We start from the raw sequence: 19,520 nt of genomic DNA, 5'->3' as shown, positions 1-19,520 counted from the left end.
GGGCCGTGAAATTTTTGTGAAAATCAGCAAAAACGCTGGTGGTGGTTGGCAACTTTTTTCAAAAACGCTGGCGGGGAAAGAGTTAATAACAAATCTCTGGTAACACTTTATTTTGGTACTTTAGACATTCTACTAACTATCAGTAACTAGCAGTCATTGGAGTATTAGTGACTGTCTGCTTAATATCGGCTAACACTGAATACTTGATTCTGTTTGGCTGGATGGTCTGCATTAAAACTGTGTAATGCACATATTTTAATTACTGTTCTATATAAATATGGTGTCTTCACTGAAGCACACACACACAGTTAATTCACACAATAACCATAATTTTTACCCTCCTGGTAAAATAGAGCATTGCAAACATTAGTGATAGCTTTAACTGGTCAGTGTTGGTAAATGTTCATGGTATAAGCAGGATAATCCATGGCTAGCTGTGAATTAATCAGTTTTAATGCACATTGCTGCACGTTGGGTGTTTTTATATATTGTGCATTAAAATGTTTAATCCACACCTAACATCTTACTTAGTTGACATGTAATTGCAAAGTTACTTATAGTTAGCATAATGTTTAAGGTGTAAATAAACTGCTTACAGTATAAATGCATTTCAATAGTAAGACCTTCAGCAGGTTAACAGTGAGACAATCATTCATGGTTTAAAGACATTAATGTAGGTCATGTAGACGACAATTAAAGCACATTCAATCTACTAATTATTGTCCTAACAATGATGCAGGAGAATTGCATTAACTTTAACAAATGTTATAATGTTAGGAAGTGGTTACACACTAAGTTGACTCGTCTGTGTTGTTGCACAGATGACAAATCTCTGTCGAAGCTGGAGAAGCCCAGAGAATCAGCCTCAGCTCCGGCCCTGGAGGCCGCCGTCCCTGAAGCCAGCCATCGCTCCTCAGTGTCCAGTAAATCACTCACACACACATGCTTATATCCATCTGTCCATTGAGCTCTAATGTGTAACATAATGTGAACACTGCTGCTGTAAGGCCGAGAGATTTGGTCAGCCGGTCTCTGAGAGTCTGCTGAGGTGTTTTTCTCTGTTCTCAGCTCAGTATCGTCAGGTGAAGCGAGGCTCGCTGGGTGCCGTGACTATGAGTCAGTTAATGAAGCGGCAGCTGGAGCATCAGTCCAGCGCGCCACAGAACATCAGCACCTGGGACACGGGTCAGTCTTCAGCAGAATACATTAGCACTTTCCTCTCTCTTTGATGATTCATTACCCAGCCCACCGGTGTGATGTAGGGTTCAGCGGGGCTAAAGGTGCACTGTGGTAAAAGGCACATTTGACTTTATTCTCCTTTAAAACACTAAAAAATTCACCTCGGCACTTTTCTTAACAACCACGTTTGTCTATGCAGGTGGAAATTTGGTGATCCTTGACGCGAGCATGGACAGCAATGCATTAGTTTGATCTAATATTTCATATTTAGCAAAAGTGTAGCAAATGAGAATTTATAAAATTATTGAATATATTTCAAGGCAAAGATCAGTTTTGTTCAAGGTAATCAAATCAGCAGTTTTTCAATTACAGAAGAATATGTAAAAGTATGGTATTTGGGGTAAAAATGCTGTTGGTGCTAAAGGCACAACAATTAATATGATAATAAATAGCTGACTGACTTTTCCATTTATTGGCATGACATGATTATATTCAGATGGTAAATATCATGTACATCTTAGAGATAATCACCATATTTATAATGAAACCATCATATTTAAAAATATGATATTACTCATATCATATAACAAAATACCATATTTATTGTTACTACTGTAAAGCTATATTAATTTATTATGGGATGTCCTTCAATGCTTTCAGAATCTTTACTTTTTTAAAATAATTTTGTTTCTGTATTTTTAAAATGAACATATTTTAATGACAGCACATTTGTTGAACAAAAATAAATGTTTATTTATCAAAACAAACAAAAAATAGTACAAACCTTGCTAAAGTGATTTATTTAAACTAATATTAACTTAGATATTATTCAGAACATATTACTTTAGCTATTTGTGTAAATGCTTTATGCCTTTTACCCCGTGTGTGTCCTCTAAACACTAACACTAGCTTGCTCTAGTCTTTTCTATTCTGTTTTCTTTTGATTTATTATGTAATTTAAAACGAATCCTTGCTACGTGTGCTGTGTTAAGCTAACCGAGACTTGTTACAGCACTTGCTTATCATTGCTCTTTTGTTGGTTTTGATTGCTTCTGTTGTCCTCATTTGTAAGTCTTTTTGAATAAAAGCATCTGCTAAATGACTAAATGTAAATGTAAAAGGCCCACATCGCCACCTCATACATTTGTACGATTTTTAAATAAAACAAACCACTTTTATCATTTATTTTCTCACAAAATCTGTTGTTTCATCAGCATTTGATAAAAACATGTGTAGTTTTTCTGCAGTCATACACACCGTGGGAGTAGTGAAAGGTAAATTTATCCCCATTGTATCCTACAGCACTTGAGTTTGTGTGTTAAGATAATTTACGTTGTACTCTGCAGGTCCAGTGAAGACCAGTCTGCTGTCGGCCCCAAGCACCGCCAGCATGTTCGTTCCCGCGCCAGAGGACTTCAGCGACGAGCAGCCCACTACGATGGCCGACAGGTGAGGAGCGACTCTCAGTGTTTCGGCGTGGAGAAGTGCAGAATATCACAGCTCTGTGTGAACTGATCAGGTGCCGGGACTGCGGGGCTGTTCTGGAGGAGTACGATGAGGAGACTTTGGCTCTGGCTGTGGTGGTTCTGTCCATGTTCATCCATCTGAGTCCTGATCTGGCCGCTCCGCTGCTGCTGGAGATCATGCAGTCTGTGGGCAGGTGCGACAACATACCACTCAGTACAGCAGTATAATCACTTTGGCTTTCTTTCACTTCTTTGGTTTTATTCTGCAGGTTGGCCTCTAGCTCCAATTTCACAGGTCAAGCTGAAAGGTGGGTTCTGCATTTGCACCAGTGTAATGCACACTTTCAGACGTGTAAGTCTGAGCGTTATTCTTCCGTCTGTGTGTGCAGCATGCTGATCCCGGGGAATGTGGCCGGTGTAGCCAAGCAGTTCCTGCGCTGCGTTCTCCATCAGCTCGCACCCAACGGTATCCTACCACAGCTGTTCCAGAGCAACATTAAAGGTGTGGAGAAACACCGCAGAGCACCGTAACGCGCACACACACACACACACACACACACACAGAGCTCAAACACTTCACTGGCACTGTTCTCTTTCAGATGGAAGCTTCCTGCGGACGCTGGCCACGTCTCTGATTGATTTCAATGAGCTGAGCTCGGTCGCAGCGCTCAGTCAGCTCCTGGAGGTACGTCCGTTTATCAGTTGACACAGGCACACTTTCTGAGACAAGCAGGTCACGATGCACTGCCACGTCTCTTCCAGCAGAGGACACTCTTGTGACAGTGAAGTGTGGAAGCTTTATATATATATATATATATATATATATATATATATATATATATATATATATATATAGTGTTTACCTTTTGTGAGGCTTTAAATATCAAAACTTACAGGAGGTTATTATGTTTTACACAGTTAGTGCCGTGAGGAATAGTTCACCTAAAAATGGACATTAGCTGAAAATGTGCTCAAACTCATCTACATCTCAGATGTCCTGAGGGTGTTTCTTTATCAGAGTGAATGGGTGCCGTCAGAATGAGAGTCCAAACAGCTGATAAAAACATCACAGTAATCCACAGCACTCCAGTCCATCAGTTAACATCTGGAGAAGACAAAACCTGAAACTAATCCAGCATTAAGACATTTTAAACTAAAATACGAGTCTATAATCCATAATAACGCTTCCTCCAGTGAACAAGTGTTCTGGTGTGAATCAGGAGAGAAATCTGCAGATCAAGCAGCGTTTACAAGACAAAACAGCTCTAAACAAATATGTGGCTGGATTTTGATGTGAGAGACAACAGCAGATGCTCTTTTTCACTGAGGAAGCGTTATTATGGATCATGGACTCGGATTTCTCAATTTCTCCAAATCTGTTCCCATGAAGAAACAAATTCACCTACATCTTGTATGGCCTGAGGGTGATTGCATTTTTAGCTCATTTTAATATTTGGGTTACCTATTCCTTTAATTTTTCAGAAGCAGCTTGTTGAACTACTACAAAATATGCAATATAATAAAAGTTTAATTTGTAATTGTGACCCTCTGTTTGTGGTTTGTGGCTGTTGGGTAACTATAAAGCACATATTATGGCGTCTGTGTAGTAAAGCTGATGGTGTGGTCATAGGGTCTGAACAATAAGAAGACTCTGCCAGCAGGAGGCACCATACTGCACTGTCTGGACAACATCGCCACCTTCATGGAGACGCTTCCCATGGACTCGCCCAGCAACCTCTGGACAACCATCTGTAACCAGTTCCACACATTTCTAACCAAACTACCTGCTGTTCTGCCACTCAAGGTACCAGTTCAGCCTTTCTGTGCTCTGTAACGCCAGACGAGTCACAGAATAAATACACTCAGCATCCTCCTGTTTCTTCTCTTTTCTCAAGTGTCCACTGGACTCAAGCCTGAGAATAATCATTTGCTTGCTGAAAATTCCTGTAACAAATGCAACAAGAGTAAGTTCATCTATTTCTTTGGCTCTGCTGGTCATTTCTCTACAGAAGAAATATATGACAGAAATAAAGGGATAATGTGAATATCAGAGAAGAAGTGTGTTGTTTTTAAATGTTCTGGTGGGGTTGATGAAGTTCACTGCTTCTCTGGTGTGTTTCTGACAGAGTCTGCTGGAGCCCTTCTCCAAACTGCTGAGTTTTGTTCTCCAGTACGGTGTGTTCAGTCTCTCGTATCTCGTAGAGCTCTGTGGGTTATGCTACAAAACCTTCAGCAAGGTGAACAACCCTTTACATCAGTATTTATTCCACCAGAGAGAATCACATCCCCTAACATGGTTTTCTGCCCTTTGCATTTTGCTGCAAAGATTTTACAGTTTCTTGTGAATGACATTTCATTTACCCAGTTTGCTAAATGGTGAATGCTTTTAGTTTGCTAAATGCTAAATGAATATGCACTAAATTAATGATCATTTCATAATCATCATCAGGAGGAAAGAGTATACAAGAGTGTACTTTTTCAGAATAAATAAAAACAAACATTCATATTACTCTTTTTATCCTTTTCCTTAAGAAATAATGTCTACATTTTGTGAAGCAAGGCTTTGTTTGGTAAAATGCTGTGCTGTGTGTTTGTTTTTGCGTGCTGTCCGCGAGGAAACACTGCTGTGTGTCAAAAGAGATAATTAAATACAAGATTATGCTTTTATGGAGTTTTTCTGTTGATAGATTATCTAGATATCGTCAGTTTGTCAAACCAGAGATTACAGCATTCAGGAGTGTGTCTATATCTTGTAACAAACATGCACATCTTTGAAAATGACCTTCTACAAGCTGCTTTCCTCCTCTTTCATGCAGGAGAGGGACAAGTTCTACATGACCCGTATCGTTGTTCTGGAGTTGCTTCAGGCTCTGAAGTTCAAGTCATCGATCCCTGATACGAACCTGCTGCTGCTGGTGCAGGTAGTGTATCTGTGAATCTGCGTCTCGCAATAAGGGAAGGTGGAGCAAAAAACATTTGGATGCATAACTTCTATTGCTAGTACTACACTAATATGTGACCCTGGAACACAAAACCAGTCATAAGGTTAATAAATCAGCTTTCCATTGATGTATGGTTTGTTAGGATCTGACAATATTTGGCTGAGATACAACTATTTGAAAATCTGGAATCTGAGGGTGCAAAAAAAATCAAAATATTAAGAAAATCACCTTTAAAGTTGTTCAAATTAAGTTCTTAGCAATGCATATTACTAATTAAAGTTTTGATATTAGCATTAAAAAAAGTATATAATTTTGACCCATACAATGTATTGTTGGCTATTGCTACAAATATAGCTGTGCTGCTTATGACTGCTTTTGTGCTCCAGGGTCACATATGTCAAACAGCTTCTGTGACTGGTCACATTTTATGTAAAAACAATCAAAGACTGGTATGTAGTTGAGGTGGTTTGGGATGATGAGTTATGAGAGAGTCATGTGGTATGGTCTGTCTCCTCAGTTTGTGTGCGCAGACATCGGATCCAGGCTGGCTGAGTCCACCATCCTCCAGAAGCACATGATCTCTGCGCTGCCCGGGGTGAGACTCGTCTGCTGCAGGTACTGATGATTGCTCGTTAGTGCTGACTGTAGACGTCACAGGTGTTCTGTCCCCTCAGTGCACCACAGCAGCGATGGAGTGCTTGCGGCAGTATCTGAGCGAGCTGCTGGACTTCATCGCAGACATGCACACGCTGACCAAACTGAAGGTACTCGTCACACTCATCTAACCGTCAGGCCTGCGGTGGAAACTCTCATGTTTCATGTGTCTTTGTAGCTTCATGGAAACGTCACACATCTGTCTCATCTGCTGGAAGTCCCTCCAACGCTACAGCGTGGTGCTAGCATCAATAAAACCATGGATTTGATTCTCAGGGAACATGTGACCTTAAAGTGCCCCTATTATGGGTTATGAAAGGTTCATATTTTGGTTTTGGGAGTCCCCAACAACAGCTTGACATGCACGCAAAGTCAAAAAAACACTTTCATTGTCTTATAATATGCATTTACATTTACCTTACTTGCTCAACGACTCCCAAACGATTCGCTCAATGATTCATTTTTCCAAACCCCTCCTTTGCGTGACGCTACTCTGCGGTGATTGGTCGATTTCATTTAAAGCAGTGTTTGTGAGTTTTTAACGTTACGAAAGCGGCACCTAGTGGCAAAGAATGAATTTGCATTTTCATTCAGACCAACACGAAAATCAAGTTTTCTCAGGTCTGCGCACGCAACAACTGAGAGGCAATATGCTAATGTTTCATGTTGATGTAAACATGAAACGGCTTGGGATTTGTTTTAAAAACGACTCGTTTAAATGATTTAGAGTCGACTCTTTCCTTTGGGAGACAATAACTTTGTACACGGTGCACTTTCAGATTTAAAACTTTGCAGGATGTTTTCATTCACTTAGAGCTGTGTTACACACTGCATGAAAGATCATCTTCAAAAATACATAATAGGGCACTTGAATAAAATCTGTTCTGTAAATGCAGGGTAAGGGTGGCGTTCCACTAGCCGATTTTAAACAGCTGGCATTTTAAATGCCTCTGAGCTTTCTCACATGAAGCTGGTGAAATAAGAACAGGAGCAAACGTTCCGTCATCATGAACTGAATCAGGATGTAATTCACTGTGTGTAATGTGTGTTTGCTGTACGCTTTACTTCACTCACTTAACCAGAAAAACAGCTGTTGCCTTGACTTGAACTGTTTGGATCGGCTCAGTTCTTCAGAAGATCATTGATCACGAGACGCACAGACAGAATGTAAGTTTTCGACTGTAAATGACCCGTCTGCATCTCCAGCGATAATGTAAATGAACTCGACTGGAAATCAGCTGAAAATCGGATAGTGAGAAGCCTCAAGTCTGTTGGGATGAAAATGTGTGCTGAATGTAAAATGCTGAAAGCACGTTTGTGTGTGTGTGTGTGACTCAGAGCCACATGAAGGCGTGCTGCCAGCCTCTGCACGAGGACACGTTTGGCGGGAATCTGAAGGTCGGTCTGGCTCAGATAGCGGCGATGGAGATCAGCAAAGGCAACCACAGAGACAACAAAGCGGTTATTCGCTACCTGCCTTGGCTTTATCATACACCTTCTGCTATGCAACAAGGGTAAAATCCACCGCATCACGTGTGTGTCGACAGCGCCGGCATCTGGACCTGAGCTTTTACACTGTGCTTGTGTTTCCTCAGACCCAAAGAGTTCATTGAGTGCGTGTCGCACATTCGCCAGCTGTCCTGGCTGCTGCTGGGGTCTCTTACCCACAGTGCTTTGCATCAGGGCTCCTCATGCTGTATGCCCATTCCACTGGACGCCGGGTCTCATATCGCAGACCATCTGATTGTCATCCTGATAGGATTCCCAGAGCAGTCCAAGGTATGATAATGGAGCCGTTCTGCTCGGAGGAGATCGGGAGACGTGACTCTGACGATGCTCCTCTCTCTCTGTGTGTCTGCAGACGTCAGTGCTGCACATGTGTTCTCTGTTCCACGCCTTCATGTTCGCCCAGCTGTGGACCATCTACTGCGAGCAGGCCGCGGCCGCCCCCTCCAATCAGAACCAGAACGAGTTCTCCTCGGGCGCCATCCTCACGGGCCTGGAGTTCTGGAGCCGCGTGACTCCCAGCATCCTCCAGCTCATGGCCCACAACAAAGTGGTAAACCTGCCATTTACTCAGACTTCTCTCTCAGTGCATTATTTCACAGCATTTCTTTAGTGGAAGCTGTTTTTGACATTTTGAATGTGTATTTCTTTTAGCTTGTGTTTGAGCTTACTTTTGATTTGATATCTGATGTAAACCGATTTCAGATATAAACTAACTCCTATTCTAGACTTTGAAATTGCTATGAGCAAAAAACTTGATCAATTTTAATTGATTGGAAAGTAGCTTGTTCACAGACACAGTGGTGACAGCAGATCTGCTCATGTTCTTCATGTTTCAGATGGTAGAGATGGTCTGCTTGCATGTCATCAGTCTAATGGAGGCCTTGCAGGAGTGTAACTCAACTATCTTTGTGAAAGTAAGAGGGATTTCTTACTACAAATGCTTAAAATAAACTGGAGCGCATTAGCATTCCTACATCATGCAGTCTGAGGTGTTTGTTATATTTAATGTCCTCTTTATTCTCTTCAGCTGATTCCCATGTGGCTGCCCATGATTCAGTCCAACTTAAATGTAAGTATCATATCCATTACACAATTCACCCTTGCTATCAACACTCTTGCTTTCTTTCTAGTGTAAACTCTCAAAATCTTCCTGTTAGATGATAAACGCTCTCTGTCTGTCGTTAGCATCTGTCCGCGGGTCTCCAGCTGCGTCTACAAGCCATCCAGAACCGGGTGAACCACCAGTGTCTCCAGAATCCTGAAACCGGATCGTTTCCGCTCGCTCTGCGCAAGTGGCTTCAATGCACTCAGTTTAAAATGGCCCAGGTGGAGATCCAGTCGTCTGAGGCGGCGTCCCAGTTTTACCCCATGTGATCTTTAAAGCAGCGAGGTGTGCGTGAAGATTAATCATATGAGCTTTGGCAGCAGCAGATGTAGTTGCTTCACTAAAGCAGTGGTCTTCCTAGTGTGTGTGTGTTATTATCAAATACATTACAGAAATCATGTATAGAGAAAAATGTTAGTCCGTTACAACCAGGGAAAGGTTTTTTGCATTATCAATAGTATGCATATTTCAAACCAAAATAAACAATTCAAGAGTTTTTAAAAAAAACTAATTGCTTGAATTTAGTCTTTGTGTTAAACTGACACATATTTATTATTTTACTTGCTTAAAGGAATAGACACCCCAAAAATGAAAGTGAAAATGAAATGGGCTCACTTTCAGATCATCCCAGATTTGTAGAAATGTGTCTCTGCATCAGTGTCTCAGCAATGGATGCTCTGCAGTGAATGGGTGCCGTCAGAATGAGAGTCCAAACAGCTGATAAAAACATCACAATAATCCACAGCACTCCAGTCCATCAGTTAACATCTGGAGAAGACAAAAGCTGGAACTAATCCAGCATTAAGATGTTTTTAACTAAAATCCGAGTCCATAATCCATAATAAAGCTTCCTCCAGTGAAGAAGTGTTCTGGTCTGATTCAGGAGAGAAATCTGCAGATCAAGCAGCGTTTACAAGACAAAACAGCTCTAAACAAACGTGTGGCTGGATTTTGATATGAGAGACGACAGGAGATGGACTATTTCACTGGAGGAAGCTTTATTATGGATTATGGACTCGGATTTGGCCAGAAGCAACAGTTCAAACACCTTATTGTAAAGAGCAAAGGACATATTGCTCTTGTTGACAAAAAACATTTAGCCATGGGTTTGATTAAAGCTTTATTTTTAAAAAGCAAACACATCAACGTCTGACAAAAGCCCTCATTCTCCGTCAAATCAGAGCTCTGAGCTCATCAAAGAGAGACTATCGTGCAGTGTGTGTGTGTGTGTGTGTGTGTGTGAGTGTACCTGTTTTTCTATTCAGGTGGGGACTTAAACCTGAATACACACAGACTCATGGGGACTTGTGTCACGGGTAAACAAGCTAATAAATCACACAGAATTAAGTTTTTTGAAAATCTAACAGTGCACCATTATGCCTATGGAGAGTAAGCAAACCAGATGTGTGTGTGTGTGTGTGTGTGTGTGTGTGTGTGTGTGTGTGAGTGTGAGTGATCAACTCCCACTGCTCAGAGGCAGCATCTGGCAGAGACCTGCTGCCATATTCGTTTGAACTTGGAGCCCTTTCAAATATCTAACTCATTAAAAGCTGCTTCTATAATCAGCGTCTTCCAGGTAGCGTCTCAGAGCAGCTGTGTGAGGAGAGCAGAGCCGATCTGACCCTCCTATTTTCAGGTCTCTCCAGTCAAGTGATGTTTGACTGGGTTCGGCTCTGGCTGGGCCGCTCAAGGTCATTCACAGAGTCTTCAGTGTCCTGTTGGAAGGTGAAGCTCTGGAGATCTGGAGCAGGTTTTTATTAGGGATAGCTCTGTAATTTTCTGATTTCAACTTTCCTTCGATCAGTCCCTGCTGCTGTAAAACACACCCACAGCATGATGATGATGCCACCGCCAAGCTTCACCGATGGTTCAGGTTCATTTTTTTGTTTTGTTTTTATGTGTCTTCATTGAGGAGAGGATTGAGCTCTCTTGCCAAGGTGCTTATCTGGATGCTTAGTTTGACCAGATGTTTTTTCTGAAATTAATTTAATCTGAAATTGATCGGAAATTAATCTGTCAACATAAAGACAGTATATTTTTAATTCGTTTAATGACATTGTGAAGTTGTTTGTTTACATTACCACGGGAAGTAAGGGTGCTGAGGGTGCTGCAGCACCTCCTGGAGTGTAGCCCACGAAAAAATGGAGTGTTAAAAATAAATGAATGAACAATTTGTAACAAAAAATAAATAAAATAAATTTTATTAATTTGTATATTCATTAAAATTCATTGAAAAAGTAGCCTGAGCCTAAAATGACCTGAAGCAACGGTTAAACATGAGTTGAACCAAATTGACTGTGAACGTCGTTTCAACTTATTAAACTTATCAAACTGTTTTTTTAATATGCGCTATATTATTACCTGTAAAGTCTGTGCCGTACCCAAATTAAGAATTAACAATTATTTCTACAGACATAGTAAAGAGACAGCACGAGAGCGTTTACCTCAGCAGCAACAAATCTCGCATTCTCACATCTGTAGCGCTTATTTTGATCTTTAACGGTTTGGTCTTTCCTATTGAACAAAATTAATGCTTACGGTTGATTCAATATTACTCTTAAAAAAACATATCAGCAATCCTACAATGAGAAAGTCGCTTATATTAAACACAACACTTTTATGGACATAACGAAGACTGATGTACCCGCGTTGTAACACAAGTAGTCTATACATGAAAGGTTTTTGGATTTTCCCCTTCCTTTAAATGAATGCTTATGGCTCATTATTATTAATGGGGGGGACAAACAACAACAAAAAACATAGGCTATACAATAAAATAGTACAATGACAAATTTACCTAGCTTATATTAAACTGTGTTTTATCCACGTTTAACACACAAATAGGCTAAATATGGTTTTCCCCTTAGGCTACCTTAAAATGATCGTAGTTTGTGGTTTATTATCTTATTAATTAAAACACATCAGCCATAAAATAGTAGCTACAATGGCATATTCACATATATTAAACATCTAACTTTTATTAACAAAATGAATGAGATGGATATAGTCTTGTATTGTAACCCAAACAAATAAGGTATTTTCCCTTATTTAAAACGTTTGTGGTTCATTGTTTTGTTTTGTTTTATAATGAAAACCCAGCAACAATACACTCATTTATATTAAACGAAGAAATATAAATTGTATTACCAAAAGTAGCTCCATCGTAGTGTCAGTCTTTCTCGCATCACTCTTGTCAAGTGTGACTCAAAAAATAAAAAAATAAATTAATTTGTGTTCATCATTCTTCACTTCACTAAGTCTATCCTGCAGACCTTCTTTATCAATAAAAGACTTTGCTCGACTGAACTGATACAACACTACATTGACTTCACTCTTTTCAAACATGGCAGAGGACAATGTAACAAACCCGCAAGTGCACTTTAGAGCTGTTTTACCTCCAGACTTCACTGGGGATGGCAACGAAAGCTTTTCTCAGTGGGCTTGTCGTTTTCAAGTATGCTGTGAGACCTCAGGTATGGACGAACTTCAGCTTGCCAAGGTACTTCCTTCAAGATTGGCAGGTGCTGCATTCAGTTACTGGGATAGTTTGTCGGATGGCATAAAAGCTGATTATGACACCACTTGTAGCAAATTAGCTGCAGTTTTCGAACAAAAACAGCTATTAAGAACCTTTCAGACTTACTTGAATGCCAGACCGCGTCTGAGTAATGAGCCATTGGAAGTGTATGCTGCCAAATTGACCCGCCTTGTTCACCAAGCTTTTCCGGACTATGGAGAATCAGCAATCAAAGGTGAAATTTTGCGACGTTTTATAGCTGGACTTGAACCTGCATTGCAAGCTAAGCTGTATGAGTTTGGTGTTACTACACTTGAAGATGCGATTAAAATAGCTGGTCGGTGTGAGAGAGCACGTTCTGCAGCCACTGAGACTTTTCCTCTGCCGGCACCTGCTGCACCTCAACCAGCCGTGGTACACAGCCTCACGACAGAGTCCTCCAATATGCTTGCAGCCAGGGTTTAAATTGGGCTGGGGCCGTCCGGGGCTGAGCCCCGGCACATAGACTCCAGGGCTCGACATTAACGCTTCATTAATGCCAGACAAGTAACATGATTAAAACATCAATAACCAAAAATAACTATGTAAACACCAAAACAAAAGTATTATTCTGATTTCAGTATCAGTAAGTGAGTAAGTGGTGAATAGTGGATATAGCAACTGTATATAATGCATCTATTGACAGTATAAGGTTGCGCTGCTGAGGCGAGGTTCACGCAGCTCTCGAGGAGAAAACAAAACACGCAACACTAAGAAAGAATACTGAGGTAAAAATTCAAAATGGAAAGTTTTTATATTTAAAATACAGTTAGTTAGGCAACATCACTCAAAGTTTTCACCATTACGACTGTTTAATAATTCTATAAACAGTTCAATGAGCAAATACAATAATATTAGGTCACTTACATTTTTGGCGGAATCACAGCGTATCTCAAAGCAACCATCCGATTCATTGCTGAATGATTCAGTGTTTTGAACGAATCGGTTGAGTCAAAGTATCATTAGCCCATGCATAAACATCTGATGAATCTGCCGTTTAAAGAATCGTTTGAATGAACGACAATGACTCACTCATTAAACGCTCACTACTGGCACCTACTGGCGTTTTAATTTAGTTTAAAAGTAAAATTTCCACCATTTATTTTTTGTATATTCAAAAAAAAATCTTTTTTTAAGAATCTCATAATTTAATGTAGTTGCATTTTTCAGTGTAAATGATTTAATTTGATAACGTATAGATAATAACAACCACATTATTATAATTGAATTTATAGATCAAATGTAAGAATTTGAAATGAAAGTTAATGAGATTAGTGGGAAAATGCCCTCTATAAAGGTAAAGAAAAGAAAAAAATACCTTGGATAAAATGTAAAAAACATGCAGATTTTTAGCCTATGTCACAGCTGGTCACTCTCACAGGTCTCAGTCCCTCCCTTGACAGAGAATGTTGTTCCTGCTTCAGTAGCATGTACCTCAGAAACAAGAAGTCAGCTTCATGGTTTTCAAGGTATTCTAGAACCGAATGTAACATTTGACAAAGATGCTCGTAGCTTCTCTAATGTTGAAAATGGGCTCACTGTAGTTCATCTACTTAATCCTACACACCAGGACATTGAGCAGCCCAAACAGACCCATTTAGGTCAATTCTACACTGTACGTAATGTGCCTTCTGATTTCTATAGGCCTATGGATAGTCTTGTGGCTCAGGTCAGCCTGCCAAGCCTTTCATGCCAAATACCTGATGTTCAGATGGATACTGACACTCTTACTCCCAGTGAGGTAGAAGTAGTTAACTCCCTCCTACAAGAGAACTGTGATGAGTTTAGCACTACCTCTGTCGATCTAGGTAGAACTCATTTGATTAAGCATAGCATATAGACATTCTCTACGTCCCCTGTGCGTCAGAGAGCATGCCGTACATCTTCTGTCCTACGAAAGGAAATCGACAACCAAGTACAGAAACTTCTTGATGCTGACTTAATTGAGCCTAGTCATAGCCCATGGGCCTCCCCGGTGATACTTGTCCGTAAGAAGGATGGCTCTTACAGATTTTGTATCGATTATAGACGTTTGAACTCAATTACTATCAAAGATGCATACCCACTTCCACGTGTGGATGACAGACGCCCTTTCTGGAGCCACCTTGTTTAGCACTCTAGATTGGTCCAGTGGCTACTGGCAAATTCAAATGGATGATGCTAGCAAGGAGAAAACTGCCTTTACTACAGGTGATTCCCTCTATCATTTTAAGGTCATGCCAATGGGTCTTACTAATGCTCCCCCAACATTTCAGCAACATTCCCCCATCATTCATATCTTGATGACATAATAGTCTTCAGTAAGACCTTTAAAGACCACATTCATGATCTCTCTGAAATGTTTGGTAGATTACGGCAAGCTGGCCTCAAACTCCATCCTCAAAAGTGTCAGTTTTTCAAGCAGTCTGTACTCTTTCTAGGACATGTTGTTTCGAAGGATGGCATTCAACCAGATCCCAAAGTGACTGAGAAAGTGTTGAACTGGCCTTGTCTAACTACACCTACAGAGGTTAGACCTTTCATAGGCCTCTGTTCCTACTATCAGCGTTTTATCAAAGACTTTGCAGAAAAGGCAACTCCTTTACACAGCCTTACAAAGAAACATGCCAAATTCGCATGGAGTGAACAATGTGAGGACACTTTTCAGTATTTTCGGCATGCTCTAGCTACCCCTCCTATTCTCACCTACCCTGATTTCAGCAAGTCTTTTATTTTGTATATGGATGCATCTCACCATGCCATTGGCTCCATTCTTGCACAGCAACAACAGGGTGTTGAAAAGGTAGTAGCCTATGCCAGTCATGTGCTAAGTGCAACAGAACGCAATTGGTCCACCTTTGACAGAGAATGGTGGGCTATTGTTTGGTCCGTTAGACATTTCTCACACTACTTGCAAGGGTGCCCCTTTGTGATTGTTACCGATCATCGCCCCTTGTTAGCTTTAAAGAAAATGCCTATCGATCGAGATCCAACAGGACGTAGGGCATTGGAGCTTGATGTGTATGATTGGGTCATAAAACCCAGGAATGGCGCAAAGCACACAAATGCAGACTCACTATCTAGACGCCCGACTCAAAGTGATACCACTCCTCAGCCTACTTCTGATCCCTCCATATCAGGCAAGTCAGAACCTCCTTTAGTCACAGCCCCTCTTACTGCTCATGCCACCATAGACCTTTCTCAGACTTTGTCAGTCGATATTACACAATGTCAAAAAGATGATGTCACACTGAGTGAGTGGTTGAAAGACGGAAGGAGACCTCCAGCTTGGGTTCTAAAGAAAGGTTCGGCAGAGCTCAAAGTATACTGGCGACAGTTTGATAGACTGCATTTGCAGGATGGCAAAATCTACCGTTTTGCCTGTAACAAACCAAAAGAGTCACCTACTCTTCATGTAGTCATTCCCAGCAAAGCTGTCCCCCAGGTGTTGAAGTTTTTACATGGACATTCCACTGTAGGTCACCTTGGTCATAAAAAGACACTTGCAAGAGCTAGAGAACATTTCTACTTGCCATACATGGCTAGAGACATAGAGAGAACTACTGCCAACAGTGTGTCCCATGTCAGTCATGGCCTATGCCAGTCCCACATCGTGTAGCTCCCCTGCAGACTATTCATGCCAGTCGTCCTTTTGAAAAGGTGGCAGCTGACATTACCGAGCTTCCTGTGTCACCATCAGGCCATAAATATGTCCTCGTTCTCCAAGACTATTTCACCAAGTATGTGAATTTGTACCCTATGAAAGACCAAATAGCTGTAACGGTTGCACAGTGTATTTTTGAACAGTATGTCACAGAGCATGGTGTTCCTGAATGCTTTCATACAGATCAAGGCCGACAGTTTGAGGCAGATTTAATCAAGGAGTTGCGTTCCAAGTTGGGTGTCACTAAAACCAGGACTTCTCCTTATCACCCTGAGGCAGATAGTTTAATCGAAAGATTCAATCGCACCCTGAAAGATCAGTTGAGCAAATGTCTGTACCAGCAAACAGATCCATGGGATACCATGTTAAGGGCAATCCAGTTGTCTCATAATACTAGTGTACACAGCAGCACTGGATACACCCCTTTCTTCCTCGTTCATAGACGTGAAGCCAGATTGCCACTTCATTTACTCTTCCCTTGTCCTACTGAACCTTCCAGTGCCTCTGCAGGCAACCCAGCAGAGTATGCTATGTCTGTCTACAGAAAATTACAGTATGCTTTCAAGTTCCGTCAGGAGAATCAGGAACATGCTCATGAGCAGCAAAAAGCTCAATATGACAAAAAGGCCAAATTTACCTCATATAAGAGACTTGGTTTGGTTGAAAGTCCAAAGTGGACCATCCTACTATGGCTCCGCATGGTGGGCTGGACCCTAGACCGTTAGGTCGCAGGCCTGTCAAATTGCCTGCAAGGTTTAAAGATTATGTTGTGAAATAATAATAATAATAAAAAACTTGTTATCAGTTCTTTGTTTTAGAACCTTTGCTGTAGTACGCATAAACCCTGTATTGTTTTGATTGAAAATTTTGGCTGTATTGCACCAATAATCTGCTCATTGTTTTGTCTGGTTCAGGACATTGTTACTTTCTGTATATTGTAAACACAGACGTTTCTTTTCCCACAGGGTAACTAATGTGAAGTTGTATATTTAATATCCATTGTATTCTTTTTCTGGATGTTTCTGCCAAGGACATTTATTTTGGTGTTGCGTCCTCCGAGAAGGAGGGTCATGTATGTGAAGGGAAATGTGGGAAGAGAGGGGAGTAGAGTGTGTCGGGCACGGAGACTAGTTGCTCTCCTCCCCAGTTCTAGGGCTTTGCTCAATAAAAGTTACTACCCGTCGATATTTTCAAGTCCATCGTCTTTATTCACATCAACCCACGGGCAGCTAAAACCCCACGCCTTACAGCGTCTTTTTTTGTGACTGAAGGCCAGTATTCAAAGTTATCAAACACTAAATTCTAAATTAAATATAGATGAATCCTTAAAGCTACAAAAGTTATTGATTTCCTCTTTTTTTCTTGTGTTTGATGAAAAGACATCACAGCAGCTGGTTATTAGGTTATTTGGCTGCTGTTACTTTAAGAGGTACTGCTTCTGAACATGACGTAGATCTGACACGCATGCTTGTAGTTTCAGTCGAGCTTTAATATGAAATGGTACAGGCTATAGTGCTGGGAGCGCAGTATTGCGGCAGACAGGACAGGAATATTAGTGTTTACTGACATATGGCCTGAGAGCATCTCATCTGACCGCAGTTCACTGTTGTTCTGCTGAAGCTCCTCTCGTTTGACTTGCGCCTGAAGCTGAGGTGAAGTGGAGCACGCATCTGAACGTCTTCTTGTTTGATGTGATCGTAAAGATGTTCTGCAATTCTTGTCAAGAAGAGAGCAGCATTTGTGAATGAGGTGGCCGTCCCTAGCCCCGCCGCTGCATCAAATATTTTCAACTCCGTTAAACTGAAAAAAATGCTCTTAATCTCCTACATTAATGGGCTAATTTTGAAAGCACTAATCTATATATTTTTATATTTAAAAGTGAATTTACAGTTAAAGGCTTAATTGCACATGCCATCAGATAATTTTTAAACAAACTATTCAAAATACTGCAATCCAAAACCATTAAATGTAATTCCACATGTAATGATGTCTCCTGTGCTTGGCTGTCTGAAGCATAGATATACGTAGGTGCCTCATTAGCGACTGTTTTTATGGGCTGCTATATGTGAGCCGTCCGCCATATTGTAGTGATCAACTTGACGTCATTCACCATAGTAATCACTGAATATTCGAAAAATGCCACAATCGATGGTTTGCGAACCTAATGGCTCTGTGCAAACCTACAGTATGGTGAATGATGTCAAGTGGACCGTTCCAAGATGGCTGTCGAATAGGGTGTCTATATATGTCTATGGTCTTGAAGGTCATCTGAGAGGTTGACAGAAAGCAGCAGCATATTGTCATGGCAACAAGCTGATTTGCTTAAAGACATTCTAGAATTAACGTATTAACGAAGGAAATTACTGTCGAAGAAAGAGCGTCCTGTCATTAAGAAACGCGAGACACGTGCTAGACACACACTGATGCTTCAACAGCTGATTGATGTTTGTAGTAAACTGAGAGGACACTGCAGTCATTGTGATTCCAAAATAATGTTAAAAGCAACATTACTGAATTATACTGTGTAACTCTGAAACATACAACATGTTGACTGCTCATAATTGACATATCGGTAAGCCCCTTAGTTAATGTTTCTCACTCTGATAAAGAAACAGAGTTGCTCACTGTCTTACAATGACAGCTACCTTGTCCCACCATGTTTTTGCACAATTTTGGACACAGAAGGCCACCAAATGGGAATTAAATATTCCATGGATGGATTTATAAAATATTTAAAAATAAATATGATGGGTAACTCGAAGGAGGGTTTACAGATCACAATGCAAGCGGGAGAAGTCTCATATTACGGTTGGTCACCACGATCGTGGATGACAACATGCAGGATCAACACTGTTCATGTATCGCAGGCTACGATTAAATTAATGTATATTTAACCAGAGGCACTGAAATGTAGACCTTCGTTTATGTGTTTTTGACCTACACTGTTCAAGACTCGAGAACAGTCCGCTATTTATGTTTGTAGGTTAGCATGGACTCACTAACTTTAACGTTAGCTAGTTTTAGCCAGAGATACCTTGCTAAAGCACAAGATAACATTAACGTTTTGCTTGAGCAGATGAAAATTGTAACTTAATGAGTGTATGACAACCAGAAAATGAATGTTTTTGTCTTCATTTGTATTGGGGTGACTACTTAGGGACATTTTGCTCTGTTTTGTTTGGATTCAGGAAATGTAATAAAATAAATTATATTGCCCATCCTCTCAGGATACCTGGAATCAGTGTTACAAGTACCCCAGGCATGTCATTTTTGAAACATAAACCCCATAAAACCGATGCGAGCTTCGGATCTTCCAATATTTCTCTATGGCGCTGAAACCTAAAGATGTCCGAGTTCCGCTCCCCGTGCAACTGATACTCGACTGCCATTGGCTAGTATGCGTTCACTGACAAGACAAAATTTGATTTTTTACTATTCTAAATATATATGAAAGCAAATAACAGTC

The 19,520-nt window shown here is 40.7% G+C and overlaps 1 protein-coding gene across 10 annotated transcripts in view; it reads left to right on the top strand.

Annotated features, from left to right (window-relative positions):
• Positions 1 to 13,890, top strand: part of LOC131523286 (protein unc-79 homolog) — a 62,419-nt gene extending 48,529 nt beyond the window's left edge. For 4 of the 10 annotated variants that reach the window (XM_058749551.1, XM_058749558.1, XM_058749555.1 and 1 more), the window contains 20 exons: positions 822 to 923; positions 1,069 to 1,185; positions 2,427 to 2,453; positions 2,526 to 2,628; positions 2,699 to 2,839; positions 2,915 to 2,953; positions 3,035 to 3,147; positions 3,245 to 3,330; positions 4,276 to 4,449; positions 4,541 to 4,609; positions 4,772 to 4,882; positions 5,462 to 5,566; positions 6,105 to 6,182; positions 6,262 to 6,351; positions 7,580 to 7,755; positions 7,837 to 8,020; positions 8,103 to 8,300; positions 8,587 to 8,664; positions 8,778 to 8,819; positions 8,936 to 13,890. In XM_058749551.1, the coding sequence (XP_058605534.1) occupies positions 822 to 923; positions 1,069 to 1,185; positions 2,427 to 2,453; positions 2,526 to 2,628; positions 2,699 to 2,839; positions 2,915 to 2,953; positions 3,035 to 3,147; positions 3,245 to 3,330; positions 4,276 to 4,449; positions 4,541 to 4,609; positions 4,772 to 4,882; positions 5,462 to 5,566; positions 6,105 to 6,182; positions 6,262 to 6,351; positions 7,580 to 7,755; positions 7,837 to 8,020; positions 8,103 to 8,300; positions 8,587 to 8,664; positions 8,778 to 8,819; positions 8,936 to 9,124 (2,222 nt within the window). In that variant the 3' untranslated portion in view covers positions 9,125 to 13,890. The other 6 variants (XM_058749549.1, XM_058749550.1, XM_058749556.1 and 3 more) reach the window with 5 other exon arrangements.
• The last annotated feature ends 5,630 nt before the right edge of the window (positions 13,891 to 19,520 follow it).

The sequence above is a fragment of the Onychostoma macrolepis genome, chromosome 17, assembly GCF_012432095.1.
Source record: "Onychostoma macrolepis isolate SWU-2019 chromosome 17, ASM1243209v1, whole genome shotgun sequence".
NCBI lineage: Eukaryota > Metazoa > Chordata > Actinopteri > Cypriniformes > Cyprinidae > Onychostoma > Onychostoma macrolepis.
Note: the sequence above shows the minus strand (reverse complement) of the source record. Positions and strands in the feature narration are given on the sequence as shown.